The 24,644-nt window shown below is 45.0% G+C and overlaps 1 protein-coding gene across 10 annotated transcripts in view; it reads left to right on the forward strand.

The window, feature by feature from the left end:
• The window catches only part of TJP1 (tight junction protein 1), a 423,870-nt gene that overhangs the window by 292,697 nt on the left and 106,529 nt on the right, over positions 1-24,644 (forward strand). For 8 of the 10 annotated variants that reach the window (XM_088445442.1, XM_088445452.1, XM_088445464.1 and 5 more), the window contains one exon: positions 16,371-16,427. In XM_088445442.1, the coding sequence (XP_088301568.1) occupies positions 16,371-16,427 (57 nt within the window). Of the gene's footprint in view, positions 1-15,665; positions 15,799-16,137; positions 16,228-16,370; positions 16,428-24,644 lie in introns of those variants that run through there. The other 2 variants (XM_088445486.1, XM_088445494.1) reach the window with 2 other exon arrangements.

Here is a 24,644-nt window from a genome sequence, read left to right on the forward strand (position 1 = left end):
TTCGTACATTGTTATTATTTACTCACTTGAAATAAAAAAATATAAAATGTATCTGATTCTATGCAGCACTAAGGGGGAATTCAGTTGTTTTTATCTCGACTGTTAGTAATGGGTGGAAAACAGAGCAATTAAAATATTACTCCAATTGGTCGCTATTGCCATGGCTGCCCACATTTCTGCTCGCTGCCTCTTGAAGTGGTGAGCAGAAATGTGCAAAAAGTCTGGTATTGGGCACCCTAACAGTACTTTAGACTGGTTTATCCAGTTTGTACGCTTTTGGGCACGAAAAGCGTGATAATGGGTGCCAAAAACAATGTAATTGCTCTGTCTGGTACTCATTTAATTATTGCTGCCCAAAAAAAACTATTGAACCACTCCCTAATTGTTTTGTAGAGACCTATAACATTGTTGCAACAATGTAAAAATAATTGAAACAAAGTACATTCTTAACTGGTAGTGCTGCAAATTTTGTTCTGGCTTTAGGTTACATAGATTGTACTTGTTTTGGGTCTCAGTTTGGATAACTCGGTGGGATATCCATCTTGGGGGGAAAACAATTAAATGCGATGTTGAATAGCTCTGGGAATGAGTTCCTGGAGCTATTCAATTGTCCCCATCTTTCCCTGCAACCCATCGAAGTTGAGAGATACAGTTTATGGCCTAATGCCGGCTGTTTAGTCGCGGTAAACGGCATGCTCTGTATTAAGTGCCGGCAGCAATGCTGTTGCTAAACCTGCTACTAGCATTGCTGCACTAGTTTAGTTGGATTCTGCTCGCACCTCAGGAGGGTGCGAGCAGAAATTCTTTAGTCATGGATTAACAACATGGCTCATTGAATAGCTCCAGGAACTCATTTCTGGTGCTATTCAAAATCGCATTTAATTGAGTTGCCGACTTGTTCTACCATGTGAAGTTTGGTGGAATTCTGTAATATTACGTACAGTGCTGACTGATTTGGTCCAGGTTGTATATCATTTTTGAGGAAGGCACCAGGTCCCACCAGTTTCCTCCTGGTGTGAACAGAGTGGTAGATGGAGTACAGTAATGACTGTTTTCTTTAATCCTAATATAAGGTACAAAGTCCCTATTCCTACCACAAACCAATGCTGAAAAAAATAACCCTAGTATATATGTGTATGCACATGCTGTAGGGAATATAGGTAGTAGTCTCCACTGGGACAGGTACTGTTGTGAATAAATATGTTTTCTCTGTAAAGGACTGTATCGGTATATATATATTCTCGATTTTCCTAATTAACGTTCAGTCTAGGCTAAATTAATGTTTCCGTGAGTTGGACGATATCGTTCAGTCGTCCACTTTAATCGCCCAGTGTGTACGCACCTTTATGACTTGTAATTGGACCAATTTTACATCCAAATTGCCTTGAGGCCAGAACATACGATATTGAGCGTACACACACTATCCAATATCGCGTATGTCCGTACAATATATGGTATCATTTGATCGTACAGTATATGATTTATCGCTGCTCCCGTACATACTACAGCGATCACTGGCAACATATGACATCACAATTGGCCAAATCAGACCAACATATCGCCTGGTCGTCCGGTCGTCCGTACACACTATGATTGCCACCTAATTGCATGCGATATCTTCCGGTTGGCCGTGCAGCATGGCTGACCAGTAGATGTCGCAGTCGACCCTCGGGAGTGTGCAATAGCGCATACACACTGGCCAGTAAGCGCGACTTGTCGTGCCGAGACAGCAAATTGTGCTGATGTCGGCCAAGTGTGTAGCCAGCCTTAGCCATCATGACATTTGTTATTTGATAAAAGTAGTCTCATACTTGATTAAAATGCTTTTTATTTTTAGTTTGAAACCCACCATTTTTGATTGCCACATATTGGTAGAACTTCAGATGTTTTAAACCCTGACACCACCCCCCTTTCCCCCATTTGTCTGCAGTTTCCTTGTTATAAATAAATAAGGAATCTGTGGCATGCACCTTTGCCTCATGAAAATCCCTGTTAATCCCTCAAAGCATTTTGTACACTAGAGGCCCAACTGACAGGCTTGCAGCAGCAGTTTATGAGGGTCATAAAATGATCATTGGACCACGGATTAATAGTATGTAATTTACATGGCTGTCATTGAAGAATTTCTTAGCCTGTAAACTGGTTTGTGTATTGATAAGAAGAGGAGGGTTATTTTTATTTTTTTTGTCCTGCTAGTTGTCTGATCTATGTAATGCACAGCATGATCAGTAATTCTTTCCCTAATTTGGATGCTCTCATTAATATAATCAGAAATTACTACTTGATTACTAGTTCTTTTCTCTAGAATGAGCCACAACTGTAATTGCTATGCTGTGTACGTCTACTGCTGCAATTTAATCAATAGATTGTCCTTTCACAGTAATTTTAAGAATTTAAAAATAGACCCCTATGCAATCCTCTGATCTGGTAGTTCACCACCAAACACAAGCAGCCAAATCCATGCAAATTCACCATGCACTTATATTTCCAAATGTCTAACTAATCATTCAGAAGCTGTACTTTATGGCTGAACTGGTGCAGTCATAGTAGTGATGTAATGTACATTTTCCTATCATTTCCTGAATTAAAATACTCCAGATTCAGCTGCACCCTCTTGTAACATAACATGAAATAGAGCATTTAGGACCAAGTCTCACAAGGTTAAATTTCATATATATGCAAAGTAATATATTGGTAGAGCAGGATCCCTCAATGCAGTGATATTATTGTGGGGAGATGAAATGCATAACAAATGTAATTCTAGGTCAGCAGTTTCCAAGTTCAAGGTTTGGGGTTTCCACACAATTAATCGTTTCCTTTGGGTCTAGAAATGTCTGTTTATTTATATTGACAACATAATAATGTAGAGTTCAGCAGTATTGTAACCAGTATGCTTTACTGCAGTGTGCCCTTTATATTAATATATTTCAAATTGCACCTTCGTACATCTAGCCCCTAAGTGTGTGTAATAGCAGTACTTGCTAATCAGTTTATTTATTTTGGCAATACAACTCCTCCTGCTTTGTTATGACCTTGATATGTTGTCCTACTTTCATTAATGTGGATTACTAAACATTGTAGGGCAGATTTTTAGCCATAGATGTCTATTCTGAATTAATCCTGCTGTCAGTCTGCCTTTCAGACCTTTATGAGCTTGTTTAGCATATCAAAGAAATATGTCATTTTAGGACTAGCTTTGAAATGACAGCTTTATCAGCTATGATTTACTTTTTAATTACTTTTTTTCATCTTATTAACAAAAATCCTTCTTGCTCTGCAGCACATGAACTGGTCAGTGGTCAGGACAATTTCTTTGCCATGGTACATTTTTGAACTACAAGATAGCTGGCTTCTAGTCGTGGTCAAATGGGGAAACTATGTAGTAAAATGGATCACCTGTTCTTGTAGATTTCTTTCCTCTAAATTATGATTAAAATAACTTATTTCATCTCCACATTGACCTTGTAATTACTTTATCTCATTGCTATTGCTGCGTGGGTAGAGAGTTGTGACAGAACTTTTGGTGGTGTTTTGTGGTGTTAGCCACCATGGAAGCTTCTTAAAGCACCTAAAGAACTGAGGAGCCAAGTATATAATAAAATATGGTGCTCCCTGGAGTCAAATAGAGATATGTAAGCAAAATAAAAAAGAGAAACTGAACAATAATCCCCGGTGGGGCACACTTCCCAGCAATATGAACTATAGCTTTTGTTATTCCTTAAAATATGGCTAGTATTGGCTATAAGATTAAAGACTCAAACAAGCTAAAAATGCAGATCGAAAAATGAGAAGTGTCTTGAAATGCAATCGATCAGCTGTGTCTGTACCAGAAGCTAAAAAGTCTGATGAGCCCCCTGGAACATCCTGAGGATGCACCGGGAAGTGTTGTAATTCCTGGCACTGGAACCCCTGCCCTATTGGCATGACATCATGTGCTCAGGGCGTGGCCGGCAGAGGGTGCAATAAAGCCGTTATGGCGTTGAGTATAAGGATAAATAAAAGGTAGTTTTGCTGGTATACTTTTATATCATTGCTTACAATGCGTATTTCCTGTTAGTCAGAGGAAGATGCTTTTAGTTTTTCAATGTTTAGTAGCTTCCTGCTCTCATTATACATATACTTAAAAAGTAAGACATTGCAAGAATGTGTTACTCAGTTGAATAATATACTAGGTCATTGACATGAATATAGTTCACTTAATATGTTCATTGGAAGGCATAGACTACCGATTCATCTACTACACAAAATTAATCTTCATCTCACAAACAACCAACTAAATGGAAAAATGTATACTCTATTTGTAAGACATAATTAAGCAAAAAGGCAAAAAGTCTGGTGTTTTAAACTTTCATTACAGTTTGTTTGGAAGCGAAAAGTTTGTAACTGGTATGTAGAAACCACAATGTTACAAGCAGTCCATATATGTGTGTGTGTGTGTGTGTGTATATATGTTTGTGTGTATATATATATATATATATATATATATATGTGTATATATATATATATGTATATGTATGTATGTGTGTGTACGAGGGTGTTTCAGTAAATAAGGTAACAAGACCTCTCATTGCGTAAAATTATTCAACTCGTACATATAGGTATAATAAATAGTATGGCATTGGTACAGATTATTGTTCCACATAGTCCCCATACTTGTCTAAGCATTTGCTCCAATGGTACACCAAGACATCTACCCCGGCAGTGTCAAGTGCCTGAAGCCAGGACATAGCGGCTTGCTATTGCAGTTGTGAATCACCTTCCACCCTGATGCTTCTTCAATGGTCCAAAGAGATGGAAATCACTCTGTGCTAGGTCAGGGCTGTAGGGAGGATGAACCAGTACCTCCCAATGGTATCGCCGTAACAACTCAAGCGTGCAATTGGCTGAGTATGATCGGTCGTTACCGTGCAGCAATATGACGCCTATTCGCGTCAAGTGCACAAGAGTCAATCCCATCCTATTGATTTTGTGGATTTCTGAGAGTTGTTTCGGTACCCAGTGTGAACCCCAGTTGCTCATGAACGATGTTGTGCACAATACCCACTGAGATGTTCAGTTCTTCAGCAATATCACTAACTCAAATGCATCTGCCCTCCCGAATCACACCTTCAATTCGGCACAAATTGTCATCTGTGGTAGACGTGCTTGGCTGGCTGTATCACTGGTCATTTTGAATGTCTGTCCTGCCATTAACAAAGGCAGTGCACCAAACCCAACCTGTTTGTGACATCGCGTACACCTCGACAAGTTGACAATGAATTTTAGCTGGTGATGTGCCCTATAGACACAGAAATCTGATCAAACTACGCACCTCAATGTTTGACTATGTTTCCGCTACCCCACCATCTAGTGGCCTACCTGCTCTGGCCTGGAGGGAAATTAGAATGAAATAGAGAACATTACACATGTGAGAGAGGTCTTGTTACCTTACTTATTGAACTCCCCTTTTATATCCAACCCCTTGACATGTGCCATTGTAACAAGATAATCAATGGGGGCGATTCAATTCAGCACGATGCTGAATAGCCCCGGGAGGGAGCTCCTGGAGCTATTCAATTCAGCGCTCTGTTTGGTCTGACTAAAGGATTTCTTCTTGCACCCTCCTGAGGGTGCGAGGAGAAATCCGGTAAAAGTGTTGGCCGCGGAGCTGTTTTCCGGTTTAGCGGGGCACTAACAGCCTCTTCGCCAGCACTTTAGTTGGAGAATACTGGTTCTCACGACTAAGCACCCAGGCTAAGTTGCGAAAACCATCAATCTCTGACTGCTTGCTGACAAAGTAAACATTGCGCTGAATTGAATAGCTCCAGGAGTGGTTTTAATGTTATGATATTTATATATATATTATGACCACATACATCTCACTTCCTTACACATTAAACAGCCCTTCTAGTCGCACAGTGGTGTCTTTTCGTACCTTACTTTCAAATGTGTCTTATTTGCACAGTGATGCCAAATGGGGACGCACAAGCAGCTTCTGCTGATTAAAATGTGTGGCATGCCTATATTCTGTGTGCCACTGCGGGTGTATCTGCATGTAAAATGCTACATTACAGTGTTTCAGCCACTGACACTGTAACGTAGTGTTTCGTATGCAGATGCAGTGGCACACAGAATATAGGCATGCCACATATAATTTTAATCACCAGAATCTGCTTGTGCGTTATGTTTGCATGGCTTTGTGAATAAGACACAAATGAAGGTAAAAAGTTGCACAAAAATACACTTGGTACTACAAAGTTGCATTATGTTTAACGTGACTTGTAGTGTACAAAGGGAAGATGTATATTGCATAAAACATTTTTAAACATTTGTTTAAATGTGTAAAGTAATTTTTTTTACATTTCACCTTAATTTCTGGGTATAATCGCAGAATATAATTTACCTGCTATGTGTGGCCATATTCTCTTCACTACTGCTGGCAACATATAGATGATTGATTAGCCATGAGTACTTACTGCGAAATCCTGCGTTAATAATCCACACATATTGCACTAATATTATCCTTTATTTATATGGCACCACAAGGGGCTTGCAGCGTCTTTTAAAATTATTTAAACAGGAACAGTATGAACAAAACAATTAAAGTGTCTTGCAGTACAAAACCTTGCAGAACATGACAACGTTTATAAACATTGCTGCATCAGCAGTTAAAAGACCCAAAAGGCAGTGGGATGGCCCATCCCAGGTTTGGTGGCATTTGGGAGATAATGGTATAAGTGAGTGGAGAAAAAGCACAAGAGGGAAGATGGCCCTCCTCGCATTATAATTTTGCTAATAAAATCAAAACCGCACACTTCAATACATCAAGTAGCAGGTGTCGCATGTAATTCTGCAATGTGTGAGCTATGTGAAATGCATAAATTGGTGGGGAACTCAACCTGAATCCCTACAAAGTGTCAAATAAGATACAGTAGCAGGACCCATAAGGCGAGACACACCATGGTCCTGGGTGATACAGGTGACGTGGCCAAATTTGGGAGGTTTGGCCATGCTCTCATGAGAAAAAAAGAATAGTAAACTACTGTTTGTGCCACCACAAAGCAGTGATGAGCGCCATAGAGGAGGATATCTTCTCCAAAGCTTGCTAGGCCCCTTATGCAAAGCTGGGCCTGGGTAAATAGTTCCGCACTCCCACCCTCTCTTGGCACACGTATGTGTCCATAAGGATAGTGTAGGAGGGTGTTAGTGGACAAAAGCAAAGTGTAGGAGGCTGTTTAAAAAGTGTAATGTAATTGAGTTTTATAACTTGTATTATTGAAAAATTGATAACCAGCATGTGATTTCAGCTAATACCACTTTCCCACCAAAATCCTGTGTCTGACCCGGATTTGGAACACAGGGCCCGATTCAGACCCAGTTGCTAGGAAGCGTTTGCTCGTAGCTGCCAATGGTTCGCAATATGTGTATGCATCGCAGTGCGCGAAGTAGTCCAAGTGATCGGAATGCGTACGCTCGCAGAGCATAGATGGCCCAGCTGAATGAATGACAGGAGAAGCTGTTTGTGGGTGGTGACTGGGGCAGGCCCCTAGAAACTGGGGAGTGGAGGTGCGAAAGCAGGCGTGCCCAAGCGTCTTAACGCCGTTTAAGATGCGTGCATAATTAACAGACGGCGTCATAGTACACGTCACCTGGTGGAATTTTACACTGAAGTGCTCGCAGTGCTTGTGGTAGGGTATAGTTAACCTCAAGCTCTGTGAATGCATCTGATGGTACCCGATGTACCGATGGTTGCATACACTTCCAGGAGATGACGTGCGCAAGTGGGCATCTTAAGACAGGCTGGTGGGTATCTACATATACAGTGAACACACGCCTAGACATAGTGCGCGTGCTTATGCCTTGCCATGCGATCACCTGCCTTGCTGGGTGTGTTTCGAATTTGCATACGCTGGGAACAAGCGTACGCATCTAGCGAGCAGGTCTGAATTGAGCCCACAGTTCCAAGCCGGGTCAGACCCGGGACTTAACCCGTTCCCGGGCCGGTGCCATTCGCACTGCACATGGGTGCAGTGCCCGCTCTTGGAGATGACATCAGCAAGCACTGTAACTCCAGCTCTCCCCTGAATGCCAGACCGGCGACCTGCGGTGGGTGTCCCAACATACATTGGCCCCCACAGAAGAAAATAAAGGAGTTTCCTGTCCCTCAGCCATGGAAGTTGGTGCAGCCTGTTACACTCACTGCTCAGTGAGCACTGTGTGGGCAGGATGGCGAAACGGCGTGCATGACCTCTGATGTTACGCTGCTGCGTCTCCATTGGTCACAGCATGGGCAACAGCCGAGCCACCCGGAAGAACTCAGCACAGCCCGACCCCCGAGGTTAGGAGCATCACTGCGGGCATCTCCGGTGGCACACTTGGGAACTACTTGCGGCACACTAGTGTGCTGCGGCACAGCGGTTGAAAAACGCTGCCCTAACAGAATGCCTGAGGCAGGGCTTGCTAGAATGTGTAGTTTCACAGCAGCTGGAGTGCCACAGGTTTGCCTACACCTGCTTTACAGTATTCTGGGATACATTTAAATGTATCTACTATATTTTATAAATAGAACTTGGTAAAATATTATGAAAAACACTTGCAACTCCACCTGCAAGTTTAGAAATCCAATTTCTATCAATGCAACAGCTCAACATCATTAAACGGGGTACAGTTGAGATTCCGGCAGTCGGGATGCCAGCGCCGGATTCCCGACACCAGTCAGAACCCCATTGCCAGCATCCCGACCGTAAGTATTGGGATTAGAGGGAAGATTAGGCACTAACGTGGAGGGTTAGGCTGCGCGGAAGGGGGGGTTGAGTTTAGGCTTGGCAGTTTTGGCATGTCTTTATTAATCATATTTGACTATTTAAACAACTTTTTTAAAATATATTATTCTTAAGGATGGGTGTACCAGATATACTGCACTATGAGGGGAATCCCGGATTTACGTTACCATGAGGGGAACCCATCCAGATATACAGCACTATGAGGGGAATCCAATTAAATCCGCAGCTAATTATCTATGCCGGCCAATTCAGTTAGCGTTAAGACCTAGGAGTGGACTTTCCTCACAACTTCAGGAGCTGCGAGGAAAAGTCCTCAAGAAGAAGAACCCTTTGGGGTTTAATGTGTGGAGAAAACCCATTGATTCTGCACTTTACACAGAACAAATGGATTAGCTTGCGTTAACCCCTAGTTTACTGTGCAGGGATGTGCGGCACGATCAATTAGCTGTGGGGCATATCCTGCGGCTAATTGAATTTCCCCTATAGCCTCACATTAAAATAATAGTTATCACCTACTTAACCATGGTTTCTCCCACTGAAACCCATATTAATGTAATATGATTTTCTCATTGAATAACAAAAAATTATAGTGCAGTAAAAAGTTGTGTGCGCTAGTTGAGGCTAATTGAATTAACTTCTCATACATTTACACGTATTATTCTTTTAAATCTAAGCTTGCATTTGTTTTTGTTATTATAAAGGAAACCAAACCTGTTTTAGCATGAGAAATTGAGGTCTTCACCGTGTGTGTGCAGAGCCTGAGACTTCATATATGTAACTCTGACCTTTGCAGCAATGGACATAAACAAAAAAGCTCAGTGTAACTATCCAGATTGCTGCTTTCATTTCTCCCAAAGGATTCTCATTTGCCACTGTCCTCCTCCATCTACCTGCGTAAATTTAGTATCTCTCCTTAAAATCCTTAAATTTTTTATTTTCTTTTGCTTGACCCATCTCAGCGTTTTACACCTATCTGCTTTTCTGGAGTCTGTGGTGCCATTCCCATATGGCATGCTCATTTTAAGGCCATATTTTTACACCCTGTTTCCTGTGTTTTAATGTGAGCTACTGGTAAACAACAATTGGAAACTGTATCAAAAGGACCCGATAACTTGCCAGATCAACTCTGGTCCTTCTATGTGAAGGTGTCAACCCCGGGTCGAAATTCTGGGACTTCAACCCTAGTCAGGTCGAAGTCACGGGAATTGCAACCCGGGTTGACCCTTTCACTCAAAAGAAGGAGCAGGGTTTACCCAGCAAATTATTGGGATCAAATGTTTGACCAGGCAATTTCATCTTCTGTCTGAAAGGGGGCACTGGCCTGGGACCAGGAACTGACCCGTGCTCCAAAAGCTCGGTAAAAGCCGTATCGAAGTCCCGGCCTCTGCGTGATGTGGTATTAAGCATGTATTAGTTTTCATATGTTTTCACAGGGGTCTCATTTAGGCAGGACTTTAAAAAAAGAAAAAAACAATAACAATATACATTTGATACACTTTCATGTTTTTTTTTTTTATACAACAAAACAATTCTTTTTTTCAGCTAATGTAAGTGCAGTCCCTGCATCTTTCCTAATGGATCTGTGTGTGTGTATATGTATATATATAATATATAATTTTATGAGAGAGAGCGATTTTAGTGAGGTAATTTCTAGATTTTTTTTTTCTTTCAGCAATAGCACTGATGTAACAGTTACATACAGCTGTCTGTTACAGTTGCTCTATAATACAGACTAATTAAGAGAGAAGGCAATATATTTCGTCGGGTCACAGTAAAGCTAGGTACACACCGATATTTTTGATTGGGCCGACAAACGGGACGATTTTTCGGCAAATCAAAAGCCCCATTATCTGAGTTACACATTAGCCAATTTTTTTATTAGACGTTACAGATTTTCGACCACACCACACTGATTTTGCTTATGTCCGGATGACAGTCAGGGGAAATATAGGAATATTATCGAGAATGCATATACAATGCCTAATATCGGGAGATTGAGGACGAGATTTTCTGTTCTGGCCAACCAATCGGATAATCAAGGAAATGAGTTTGTGGATGTTTTTTTATGCCTACACATTATACAGTAAATCAGGTCATTAACCCAATATTTGGCAAATCTGCCCAATAATTGTTAAGCTTAAAAGATGGACTGCCAAAGCAAATTTCTTTAAAATGTTGGTGAATGGCCCTGTTGGGAGACTGCTGGTGTTTGGAGCCCATTGATTCTATATTGCCTTCCCGCTCAGTGAGAAGGAGCAAGGCATCAGAATTAGATGGATTTAAAGTGTGACCCTATGTTAAGAATGCTAGTCTCTAAATAGAATGTAATGCCCATTGCTCCCAGACTTTATAAAAGGATTTTGTATCCTCATTATTTTTTTTCGTCTTTCTATTTCCCTATCTGAATTGTTGAAAACATTGTAGTAAACACATGCGATGCTGCTCTGTGCTAGAGTCTGTAGGACAGATCTATTCAGGTTACAGAACAGCTCAGTTTCCAGTAACCTGATATTCAGCATGCCTGTACTACTACTTGTCCTTCATGATATTATCTAAAGGTAGCTTTATACAATATCCGCTATTGAAGATGGCTAAGAATGAGTTTAACGGAGAATACCATTAGCTGGAATATGCTCCCTGGCCCAGTACAGCTTGTATTATTTATTGTCTGTAAGGTGTCACTCCTACAGTAACATTGTCAGAGCTGGGGTTCCTAGAGGACAGTTCTAGCTACAGATGTTGTTCAGTTGGAGAGCAACTGTGGTGTTGGATGACAGGCGTTTGGTTGTGTTCGTGGAGTACTTTTTCTGTCATTCAGCACATGGAATAGCCATTCCTGTGGATATAGGTGAAATTTAATAGTTCATAATAAATAGCACACTGTAAATTAGTTAGACTACAACCCTTTTTTCATCCCACAAAATATACAACAAAAAATTATTCCCGAGAGACGTATGCTAAGCGAAAAAGATGATTAATTCACGAACTAAGCTACAAAGGATAATTCAATATCTTGTCTGATATTAATTAGATGATCATCACTATTTACTCTTGATGGATCATTATCTTTCTTGCTGTCAAAAGGAACCATAGACACGGATAGGTAGACTCTTTGAATTGTGCTTTTCATTTTGGACATCCGGCCATATCTTAAATTATTCATCATGCACATGGAACCTATATCTAGTGTTCAATTAACAAGTTGTCACATAATTATAACAATTGCAGGTAGCTTAATGTGTGATATAGATATTGGTATGTATATATATTATGTCAGTGACGTGCGGTGAGGTAAATGGCTGGGGTGGCATTGGCTAGTATCAGAGCCAGAGTTACAGATACATATATGATCCAGAAGTTACATGTGGGCATTATACAAAGGTGCAGCAGTATGTAGTGCTGGAAATTTGGTGAGTTTTGATCAGGGTTGTGCGGGAAAAGGTAGACATGGGAGGCAGTGCCTCACCTGCCATACACTTTTTACTCCAGAGTTTTGAGTATAAAATTGATTAGAAGATATTTATAATATTTTCTTTACATTTTTTCTCATAATTTTTAGAGTCAGAACTCGAGTATACTGAAGCATCTGCCTCACCTGACCGCACATCATTAATATATAATTTGTGTAATGTCCCCATTTTTTTTTATTTTTTTTTTTATTTTTTTTTACTAAGTACAAGGTTCGAATATCAGAGAGGCAAGCAATGTGTTTCCCTTTTTAACAGACACAAAGAGGAGGGTCCAACGCAATTTTATTATAACCAAGTTAAGTCACATACAGTTTGAATGTAAATTTACACTTATCCGACTCTCAACCCGTAGGCAACTTTCACAATTTCAACCATATTAAGGATTTGCAACAGAAATTTCAAACAATATCAGCTAGTTACAATAGTAGTCAAGAAATCATTAACAGGTTAAGCCCAAGCAAACATGTGCAACCCCAGCTGGCAAGAAACAAACAAACCAATCATACCTAATGCTACTGCAATCTAAAGCTAGGTACAGTCCGGTGTGACAAGCTGGGGAAGGCACAACATAGTGACGAGGAATTATACTGCAGTCTCTGTGTAGAAACTGTCCTGAAAAATGTATTTGCAGTTGCAAAAATAAAGCTGTTTAGATTCTCTGTAGCAAATAGCGTAGTGAAGCACAACACCGAAAAATCATGCGGTCTCTTTACGTTGGCACAGTGCAGGCAAGTACGTACAGTTGCAATAATAAAGCGGTTTAGAGTCTCTGTAGCAAATACCGTAGTGAAGCACAACACATAAAAACTTATGCAGCAGTCTAACTGTAAACCTACTCACAGTGCCCTAAATAGCTTTCCGCCAGCTGAGGTTGTCACATGAATTGCCCCGTAATAAACAATAAGTCTTCATACAACATACAAGAAACAAGCTTCTTTGCAAATAGCTAATTGTTTTTGCCTAAGGTCAAGGGAAAACAGTGTGCGCCACAGCGGGCTGCAAACTACCATTTCAGTAAGTTATTGATAAGGTGAATACAGTAAGCAATCAGCATAACCCTTGAGTACTAATAATGCAGATTCGATTGGCAGTTACCCTAAAACATTTGCACAGTGGATCGCATGAGCAGTAAATTATCAAATATGCAGTTTCAATAGGCAATTGGCATACATTACTAAAACACTTGTGCATATAAGAATTAAATTACCATTTGTCATTTCAATAGACCACTGACATTAAAGATTTGCAAGTTTGAACCTGAGAGCATCAATTATGCCTATACATTTGGCATTTAGCATCAACATGAACAAAGTTGCACCCTAACAGCCACCGCGGGCAAACATATACAAGGAAATTAGCACAGAACACAACTAATAATTCCAATGTAGGCCACTGGCCACCTAAGGACAGCACCTATTTTCTGTAAGGATCCCCTTACCACCTCTAACACGATATTTCCCATAACCCGCCAGCAGAGTACTTAATCACCTCAGCCACCCAAACAAGGACATATTCCTTTCACTAAGGATAAGGATTTCTCCAGGGAGATGAGGGACTACACCCACCCTCCTGCACTTTTTAAACCTATGACCCCGAAGATAGGTAACCCCGAGATAACTATAATCAGGAAAGACTTATCCCGGAGTTTCCCCTCTCTTTGCAGTGGTGCTTCTGCCCCTAACAACATCCAACGCAGCCCTGGGCACCGCACCAGGCTGTGCTCAGAGGAACCAGAATCCAGGGTACTGCCACACACTTAAGACAGGCATCGCAGCTTAATCCTAAACTCCAGGGACTCTGCAGTGACCATCCCCTCTGCTGTCGGGTTGTCAGGCTCCCATTCTCCTAGCCAGGGTCCTCTTCAGAGGCTGTCCCCTCTTTTCCCTGCGGATCAACGGCAGTCCCTCTGTCTCCTTTTCTGGGACCTTCCTCCAACAGGCATCTCCTATGTCAGCAGCAGTGATGGGCACCCTCGCTGCGGAGGCTTCCTCCCTCCAGTCTTGCAGCAGGCTCCTTGATGCAGGTCTGCTTGTGCACAGGCACTCCCCCAGACAGACAGCTGTTGAAGGGGTCTTCCTCCGGTTCCTTCTGCACTCGGTTGCTGCTAGATCCTATGTGGAGTAAGGACCTCTCTGATGTTGCAACCACGTGACCGCTGCAGAGGGGCCGGACTTCTCCACTATTACCATCCACCTGAGCATAGAGGAAGAATATATTTTTGTGGTGAGCCACCGTGCCCCTCCCCCTTTGGTTTGCGGGTCACGTGGGTGTGATGTTAGAGGTCCTTTCCAGCTCTCACTTCTAGACATAACCTTCAGCACTCCAAAGGATTCCTGTGGCTGTCTCTTTCTACAGCCGGGAAGCACAGCAGCTTTCCCTGGGACAGGTTTACAGTGGTGTATCTTTGGCAGCGGTAAGTAGACAATCCCTGGGGTCCTCTCAGCTTCTTTCCTCCGGCAGTGAGGTGATCAATGCGGTCAGATCTTCTAACTGGCATGGGCACGCATCTCTCCACTCATACAGTAGCAGCCCATAAGCCATGGTCCAGGCACTTTCTCCAGCACCGGCAAACCACAGCCAGGATTCCCTTCGCTGAGGCATCTCTGTGTCCTCAGCTGTTCCCCCTTCTGCAGGATTTCAACAACCTATACTAGGAACATGGCGGCACCTGCTGCCCAGCTCCATCCCATCAGGGCTCTCTCCTCCCTCACGCTGCCCTCTTTTATAACAGTGGCTGGCTGGCCCACCTCAGATCTCTACTTCCTAACTGGCTTAGGGGCCCCAGCTACAGCCCACCCCCTGGGCCCTCTGCCCTGCAACCTGTTCAACCAATGGGTCCACAGGGATTTTCCCAGACTTTGTTGTTGCTGGTTAGGACCAGGGGGAAACCTGCCCTGTGACAGCCTGCTGACAGGGGTTAAGTGAAGTTTTATTTACCCATAGAACTTTAATTTTTTATTTATTTATTAGGTTTCATTATTTGGGGGCTGCAGTACATCTCCGTGAACCCTTAACTATTAAGAGGTAACTTCATAACAATGGGGGGTACCACATTGAGCAATAGTGAGGTTAATGCAGGATGACAATACTCATGTGTAGAAATTATTTAGTCTGCGGATTACATTAAAACAGTTTGACTGCTCTGTGTAATATTAAAATTAATGGAATACTTTGTACCCACTTCTTCCTTATGGGTGTTATTATATAGCAGAAGCGCCTCAACAACAGTGCCTCGCAAAGGCTGCCGTCTTGTGACCTTCAGTAACAGTTGAACTGGTATCAGCAGCACAGCAGCGATTACTGCATTAGCAGTGTGCAGACATGGCGGGGCTAGTGAGGGCAGCGCCTTCAGCACGGTCGCGGCGCAGAGTGTGGGCATGCGTCTGCTCTCTACGTAGCGCGTCCTTACGCGGTGACGTCTCTGCAACGGGCGGACCAATCGGCGAGCTCGGCCCCTTTCTCCCAGAGCCCAGTGATCCCATCCAGTGCACGGAAGAGCGGCGGCGGGCGGCGCTGGGAGTTCGGGGCTGAGTTTCCCCACTGATCGTCCGATTCCGCCCACCCTGGTAAGTGACCGGCCGGCTCCCGGGCCCTCGCTCTCAGCTCTTCCGCACTAATACAGGCGCTGCGGGGTCCGGTAACTCCAATGTTGTTCTATGTTTTATTATTATTATTATTGCCGGGCTGTACCTGGCAGTAACTAACTCCCCCCCCCTCCCCAGGCCACGCCCAGGACAGGGGAACGATCCAGTAACCCAGCTGCAGGACAACGTACATCTCGTGTACCCAAGGGGGCGATCCGTCTGTGCCACGGGGAGCCGGGCGCCTGTGGCTGGAGGTGCAGGGTGACAGCGGTGCCTGTAATACTCCGGCTACTTTCCAGCTACCCCAGCCGTGCTGTCCGCCCCGCACTGCTGCCCCTGCCTGGGTGAGAGCAGGAGCGGGACACATGGCAGGGCTCTGCTAAACTCCGTACACTGCTGAAGTTTTATACAGTATGTGTGGGTGACTCATTGTTTATCTTATGTGTTAGTGTATAGGTGACACTTTGTGTCATTGTACTGGTTACTGTGTGTGTGTCATGTTACATTTGGACCATCATATGTAACGCTCCCCATGTCCTGTGTTTTTCCTGCAGAATACGGTAATGGAAGAGACTGCAATATGGGAACAGCAGACAGTGACGCTCCACAGGGTAAGTCAGCTACGAGTTAATTCTCCCTGCAGAACTCAGGATACTGGCTACCACTGGGAACAATAGACAAAAGCCAGATGTCAGGAAGCGAAAGAGAAGGAAATAGGTTTTGTCATTTTCCTTTTGTCAGAATTTAGCTGTAAACTTTGCACTGGTCATTTTTAGTAATGTATAGTTGTCCAAATGTCTGTATGTCAGGTACATGTGCACTAGTTTATCACTGTAGCGCTACTGCAGAAGATGCTGTACAATATTGTTTTATGGCTGTTATTGACACTTCCTATTAACACTTCAAAATGTCCTTAGCTATTCTGTTATGATTAGTTACATGAGTAGCAGAATAGCTTCCCCTAGCTTTGATTTAATTGCATATACCTTATTCCCAATTACTACACTGAAGTGTAGATGGGTTATATTCTTTGGGCGTTCCGACACTTGACCACTCCCTACAATCTGAGGACATGGGAAAAACTAACCTGCCGCTTCATAGCGGCAGATTAGTAACCTACCTAATTTGCCCCCAAACTTGATGCCATTTTTAAATACTGGCACTACAGGTTTTGCTTTTTGTTCAGATTTTGTTCATGTATAGTAAAGCTGAGATATTCATTATTTAGTTTAAAATGTCTAGAGTAGTGAATGTAACGTCTTTTCATCAGCTATTACAGACTCTGGCTGACTGCAGTGTCTTTGTGTTGGATTATAGATATGATGTCTGGTGGGCATGAAGGCAAACAATATTGATCACCACTGTATCTTAAATATATTTTACTCTAATATCGTCAAGGTATTTTTATGTTTGGTAACTCTCCTTTTTGTATTAAGTATTGGGTAAACGTGGTCATTTTTTGAGTTCTGACAAATTTCTTATGGGGTTTTTTGTGGGTTGTTTTTTTTTTTTACTTCATTTTTATTTTTTCTATGAAGTTGGTATAATTTTTTTATAATTCCAAATAAAATGAGATGGTCTGAAGGTTTGGATAATGTGCAAGCTTGGGTAACAATGTACTGCTATGTGAATTATTGTTATGTTTTACATTTGAAGGGTAACTATATTCATGCAGCTTACACCCTAGATGGAACATTACTTGCATATCCTAGACGTCACTCGATCATGCAATGCCAATCTGCCTCATCCATAGTAAGCTTGGATGTTATAATGTATTAAAAATGGTATACTTTCAAGTTAGGAAAGTAACTTTTGTTAGGATTGTAAGGCATTAGTGCAGCCTTTATTACATTTTCAGTAAAATTTTCAATTCACAAAAAATTATGATTTGGAACTAGAGAGAATAATTTAGTTGCCCTCCTATGCACTAAAGGACATTGAGAGCTTGGTTATGAGCAAAGAATGTATAAGATAGGTTAAGGTGAAAATATCCGTGTATAGAATGGCCTGTACCTAAACTCTGTGGCAACCTGTTCAGCATAAGGGCTTTACAAAGGGCACAAGGCAACCTCTTGTGGCTGGAAAAGAAAAATGATTAATCTCCAGGTATAAAAAATGTTGTAAGGGCTGTGAGACTTTGCAGTGCGCTTTAACAATGACTTGTTTTGGCAGACACTAAACAAATTGATGCATGTTTTTGGGAAGCTCCCAATACAAGACAGAAAATGCAAGGCTACTGTTCTTGGTAACACCATATAGTATATCTGGTAACTGTAGCTTGCAAGCATGGGATCAAGAAGAAAGATTTTTTTTTTTTCCTATTAAGGCAAATTGGATGATGTTTTTAGATTGTTTCTCTCATTTCCTTCCTTTGTATCAACTAAGCTTTTGAGCATGAGAAGTTGAACTTTATTGACCTGATTGTTTTTTGCTCCTTCAACCTAACTATGAGAGATGTATCAAGCCACATAAGGAGTGGAGAAGTTGACCCAGCAACCAGTCAGCTTCTATTTATCAAATACATTTTATAAAATAGGTAGAAGCTGATTGGTATGTACAACTTCTCTTCATTCTTTAGAAGGTTTGATACATTTCCGCTATGTAACTGTACAGATCTGGCATAGAATTGAATAGAAGTGGAGTTTAAGTATTTTTTTTAAGCTGTCATACACTGTACAATGCTGATTGTTGGTGCTCACGGGACCATTATGCCTGGGCTCAGTTACTCTAGTTTTGTTGCATTTATTACCTATTTTCAGTGGTAATATTTGTGGTCTTTGGGCTCTTTTCAATTCAGTGCTATGCTATATAGCCGTGGGCGGGAGCTCCTGGAGCTATTCAATTGAGTGTACTGTTTGATCTGACTAAACGGTTTCTTCTCGCACCCTCCTGAGGGTGTGAGGAGAAAACTGCCAAAAGCGCCGGCCGCAAGGCTGTTTTCCGGCTTAGCGCGGCACTAACAGCCTCGCGGCCGACACTTTATTCTGAGAATGACGGTTCTCGCGACTAAACACCCAGGTTAAGACGCGAGAACCGACATTCTCCGACTTAATTGGCAACTGTCGGACCAAACAGGGCACTGAATTAAGACTCTGTGAGCTCTCTCCCGGGGCTTATTCAGCATTGCGCTGAATTGAATCGAGCCCCTTGATATCTTTGTTCTGTGACACTGTTGTATAGCTATTGCTACTTATGCCATTTGTGTCATAGCTGTTCATCCACTTTGCATTAAACTGCAGATTAGGTATTATAGGGGGGAGGCAACGCAACTCAGCGTGATGATCTGGGAATTTTGGTCGGAGATGTGATTTTGCAAAAGCCATCTTCCCACATTTTTGCAATTGAATTGTAAACCCCAGGACACGTTTCACAGCAACATCACATTTTTCCCTCATGGCCTCCAAGTATGGGAAAAGGTGGGAGAATCCTTTTTTTTTCTCATTAATAAATGTCAGGGCACAGTGCAGAACCTCTGCTACATAAATGACACTGAATAACTATAACCCGGCACTTGGGAGGTATTTAAATAGCACTATATGGCCAATATGGACTCAACAGTTTTCAGGTGAATTTCTCTAAAATGCTCAGAAATGGGGTAAATGATGTGGAACAGATATGAAAGTTTTTTGAACTTGCAGGTGTGAGTTTAAAGGTTTTTTCCCCAACATTTTGCAAACTAGTCTTAAACCCCTAAAAAAGGACAGTAAATATAATTTTCTGTACCCCAAAATACTGTATAGACTTTGATTTGCTGAAAAACAATTGCTGCTACCATTTCTACTTCAGGGTCCATAGGGTATCCACAGGATACCTTGGGTATAGGTGTGACGTCAGTCGCAGGGCACCAAAGAGTTAAGCTTTCAGCCTCCCAGGATGCACTAGGTCCCCCTCCTATACCCCGCCCCCGGGCCAAGGCACCTCAGTTTAGTTTGGTGCCCGGCCGGAGTCGGGTGCACCTGTTGGAGTGGGGGCTAGAAGAGCCCCTGAAGCTTTTTCTTCATGCAGCTGTGGCTGCACATCTGGATGAACAGCATGGACAGTCAGTCCTGACGTCCATGCTGTCTTCCCTACACCCCGCCGGTACCAGAACGCCGGTACTGATCCGGGGATGCTGGTGGGCGTCTGGGGTCACAGCTAGCGGTGACCCCAGATGCTCCGGACCATGGCCGGATTCAAGGGGGACAGAGGTAAGCAGCGGGGTCCCGCGGTGGGTCCCCGCTGATCACATGGTCCTAAGTCCCCAGGCAGGGGGCTCCCTGGGGACTGGCTGCAGCGTGGAGCCAGGCGACCAACCTGCGCTTCCACTACCCCCTGGGACAGCGGACCGCAGCAGAGCGGTAGCGCTGCGGCATCCCAGGGGTTAAATGCATGCCAGGGGAGCGCGCCTTCCCTGTCTCACAGCCGGCGCCTCCCCCGCTGCACACAGCCCTCTCTGCACTGTGCTGACTGGTCCTGTGTCAGCGCTCCTCCCCCAGGCCAGCTTCTCTCTGCTCCTCGGCGGCCATCTTCTCTGCAACGCATGGTGAACGCTGCTGGAAGTCTGGAAGGAAGCATCGTGGTCTGGGTCCCCCCGCATACCTCTCCTTCGCTGTGGCTCAGGTCTGTGTATGCAGCGCTGTGTCCTACCAGGCCCTGTGTCTGTGTAGTTGAGTGATCAGCGCTGTTAGTGCAGGAATTGTTATTTCTCTGCATTGTATGTGACTGTGCTAGCGCTGCCTGTAACTTTTCTTCTCTAAACTGTCAGCTTTATTACTGTCCCTGTTCTTTCTGCTAAAGCCCTTGCGGTGCTGCAGGGTGGTCTCTCGCCTATTTAATACTTAATTGGTGAGAGAGGTCACATACGTGGTGCCATCATGTCTGAAAGTGATTTTCCCCTCCGGCTACAGTGTACCACGTGCAAAGTACCGTTAGCGGAGGGGGAGGGTAGCGCGGAGGGCCTTTGCCGGCAGTGTTTGTCCATGGTGCGGCCTATTACGGTTACAGCACCGGTACAGGAGCCGCCCTGGGCTTGTTTCGCTCAGGCGTTAACAGCTTTAGTGGGCCAGTTAGCTCCGCAGCCCGCGTTTACTCCGATGGGTTTGTCCCAGCAGTCTGTGGTGTCGTCACCCATGCAGGGGTTCCCACGACAATTGGTGGTACCCCACAGTCTCCCTATTTCCCCGCTCCCGGGTTCTCAGGAGCCAGCGTGGGTTAACTCCCTGACGAGTTCTGTACAGCACTTGTCGGATGTGTTGCAAGGGGAGTCTGTGATGCGGCCTCATAAAAGGCCGGTGGCGTCTCTGTCCGCTCCTTATGAGGATGACGAAGGGACGTCTGATGATGGGGAGATTCTGGATCCTTACGATCAGGAACCTTTCCATACTAAGGACGCTGATGCTAAGTCCAAAGTATATATTCCTGGACTTATTCGGGCGGTCCGCACAGCCTTGGTGATTGAGGACGAAGTTCCCCCAGCGGCTAAATCTAAGTATGCCTTTTTCAAAGATGTGAAGGGCGATGCCACAGTCTTTCCTCTTTCGGGTCAGTTGGTGGACCATTTAGAGGAGGCGTGGAAACAACCTGGCAAAAGATACCAGCCGCAGAGACGCCTGGCGGTGGCTTATCCGTTCGCGGATAATTATTTTGCTAAGTGTGAATCCCCTCCACAGGGGGATTCTCACGTGACCCGTCTTGTCCGTAGTGCCACATTGCCGATGCCATCCATGTCCTCCCTTAAGGATGCTACGGACCGCAAGGTAGAAATCTGCCTGAAGTCCGCTTATTCCCTTGCAGGGGGGGCAGCACGGCCGGCTATGGCCATTTGCTGGGTTGCCAGAGCGATGGAGCGCTGGGCGGATTCATTAGAGGCTTCTTTTGAATCCGACTGTCCGGCCGAACAGGCGGAGTTGATTGGCAATCTCCGTGATTCGGCCACCTACATCAACGAGGCGGCTCTAGACATTAGTACTCTGGTGTCTAGAATTTCTTCAGCAGCGGTAGCTGCTTGTGGCTGCGATCCTGGAAGGCGGACGCAGATCCATGAAAGGTCTGGAAGCGTTGCCGTTTACCGGAGAAGTTCTCTTCGGTCCGGATCTGGATAAGATTGTGGCCACGCTGGCGGCAGCCAAATCTGCTTGTCTCCCGTCGGCCGCTGCTCCTTCTGGTTCTGGACCATCGTCCTTTCGGTCATCTAGGGCCCAGGGCAGGCCCAAACCACAGTCGTTTCCTCGACAGGCTGGCCCTAAGAAATCGGTCAAGCCCCGGAAACAGGCATGGAGTACCAGACGTCCGGCCCCCAAGCCAGATGACAAGCCTGCGGCCTGACGGTCCGGGTCTCCCCTTGGGGGATCCCAGGGTGGGAGGCCGCCTGCTGCAGTTCTCCCGGTGTTGGTCGTTCACTACGACAGACACTTGGGTTCTGGAGGTGGTCTCTCACGGGTACGCCCTCTCCTTCCGGCACAGACCCCCGGCTCGATTCTTCACCATGGGTCTACCATCAGACCGGAACAAGGCTACGGAGCTGCGGAAGGTATTGCACACTATGCTCCAGGCTGGAGTTATAGTGCCTGTTCCATTCTCCCAGAGGGGCCAGGGTTTCTATTCAAATCTATTTTTGGTACAGAAACCCAATGGGTCATATCGTCCGATTCTCAACCTCAAAGCACTCAACAAGTCTTTGCGGGTCCCGAAGTTTCGGATGGAGACCCTACGGTCCATCATTCTGGCGCTGGAACCTGGGGACTACATGGTGTCATTGGACATACAGGACGCTATGGCGGTCATGGCGGCTTCTCTGCGGCTGCAAGGAGTCCGCATGTTGCCGTACTTGGACGACCTGTTATTGGTGGCAGGATCTCCAGAGCTCCTGTTACACCACTTGGACCTGACCATTGCACTGCTGCAACGGCACGGCTGGCTAATCAACTGGCAGAAGTCCACTCTAATCCCGTCTCGGAGGATTCTGCATCTTGGAGCCTTATTGGACTCGGGACAGCAAAGGATCTTCGTGACGGAGGACAAGATCTCTGCTTTACAGTCAAGAGTGCGCAGTTGTCTGCACAGCCGCCGGGTGTCCTTACACTCGGCGATGAGGTTACTGGGCTCCATGGTGTCGGTGTTCGACATGGTGGAATACGCCCAGTTTCACTCCAGACCTCTGCAGCACCTGATCCTGTCCAAGTGGAACGGGCTGCCTCAGTCTCTGAATTCCAGACGATTGTGCTCACCCCGGAGGTTCGCCTGTCCCTTGCGTGGTGGTTAAAGACGACCCACCTCAACAAGGGACGTCCGTTCTGGGTTCCAAATTGGGTCCTGTTGACAACGGACGCCAGTCTTCGGGGCTGGGGAGCAGTTTCGGGTCCACACTTGTTCCAGGGCAGGTGGACACCGACAGAAGCGGAGCTTCCAATAAATATCTTGGAACTCCGTGCGGTCTTCAATGCTCTCCTGCAGGCACAGCGGTTTCTCCAGGGTCACCCGGTGCAGGTCCAGTCGGACAATGCTACCACCGTGGCCTACATAAACAGGCAAGGAGGAACTCGCAGTCGGGCGGCTCTCGTAGAGGTCTCTCGGATCCTGGTTTGGGCGGAGCGCAATCTTCCGGCCATATCAGCGGTCTTCATCCCGGGAGTGCTAAATTGGGAGGCGGACTTTCTAAGTCGCCAGGACGTTCATCCAGGGGAATGGTCCCTGCACCCGGACGTTTTTCAACTACTGGTGGACAGGTGGGGTCTTCCAGAAATCGACCTCATGGCGTCCCGGCACAACAACAAGTTGCCGGTGTACGGGTCTCGCACAGGAGACGAAGGGGCGTCTCTGGTGGATGCTCTGTCCGTCCGGTGGACGTTCCGGTTCGCATACCTGTTCCCTCCGGTCTCCCTTCTTCCACGGGTAATCCGGAAATTCAAACAGGAAGGAGGGACGCTCCTGTTGATAGCTCCCGCGTGGCCCAGACGGCACTGGTTCTCAGACCTTCAGGGTCTGTCCGTGGACAGTCCTCTGCGGTTGCCGCTACGACCGGACCTTCTGTCTCAGGGTCCTTGTCTTCACCCGGACCTGACTTGGCTGTCTTTGGCGGCGTGGCTGTTGAGACGGCCATGCTGAGGTCCTGGGGGTTTTCCAGCTCTGTGGTGCGTACCATGTTACGAGCTCGGAAACCGTCTTCCGCGAGGATATACCATCGCGTGTGGCATACGTTCTTCCAGTGGTGTCGACCGAGAGGTTATGCACCGCGGGAGTTTCGTCTGTCTCGGATTCTCGCCTTCCTGCAAGCGGGACTAGATCATGGGCTTCGCCTTGCTTCTTTGAAGGTACAGGTTTCGGCCCTATCTGTCTGGTTTCACCGTAGGATTGCTACAATCCCGGATGTGCGCACCTTTATGCAAGGTGTTCTCCGTATTCAGCCGCCCTTTGTTCCACCTGTGGCGCCTTGGGATTTGGCTGTGGTCCTGAGGGCTCTCCAAGGACCGCCGTTTGAACCACTGGGCTCAGTGGATATTAAATGGCTAACAGCTAAGACTGTTTTCCTTCTGGCCGTTGCTTCAGCCAGACGTGTTTCTGAGTTAGGGGCTCTTTCTTGTAGACCCCCTTTCTTGGTTTTTCATGGGAACAGGGCAGTGCTCCGCACTCGGCCCGAGTTTCTTCCCAAAGTTGTTTCCCAGTTTCATGTTAACGAGGAAATAGTTGTTCCGGCCTTTAACTCACCGGGTCTTTCCGTGGGTGAGGCCTCTTTGGATGTTGTGCGGGCCTTAAGGACTTATGTTGACCGCACTTCTTTGTTTAGGAAGTCGGACGCTTTGTTGTCCTCTATGGCTTCTGTAAAAAGGGTTGGCCTGCTTCAAAGCAAACTT

Source organism: Taudactylus pleione, unplaced genomic scaffold, assembly GCF_031769625.1.
Source record: "Taudactylus pleione unplaced genomic scaffold, aTauple2 ptg000019l, whole genome shotgun sequence".
Classification (NCBI taxonomy): Eukaryota; Metazoa; Chordata; class Amphibia; order Anura; family Myobatrachidae; genus Taudactylus; species Taudactylus pleione.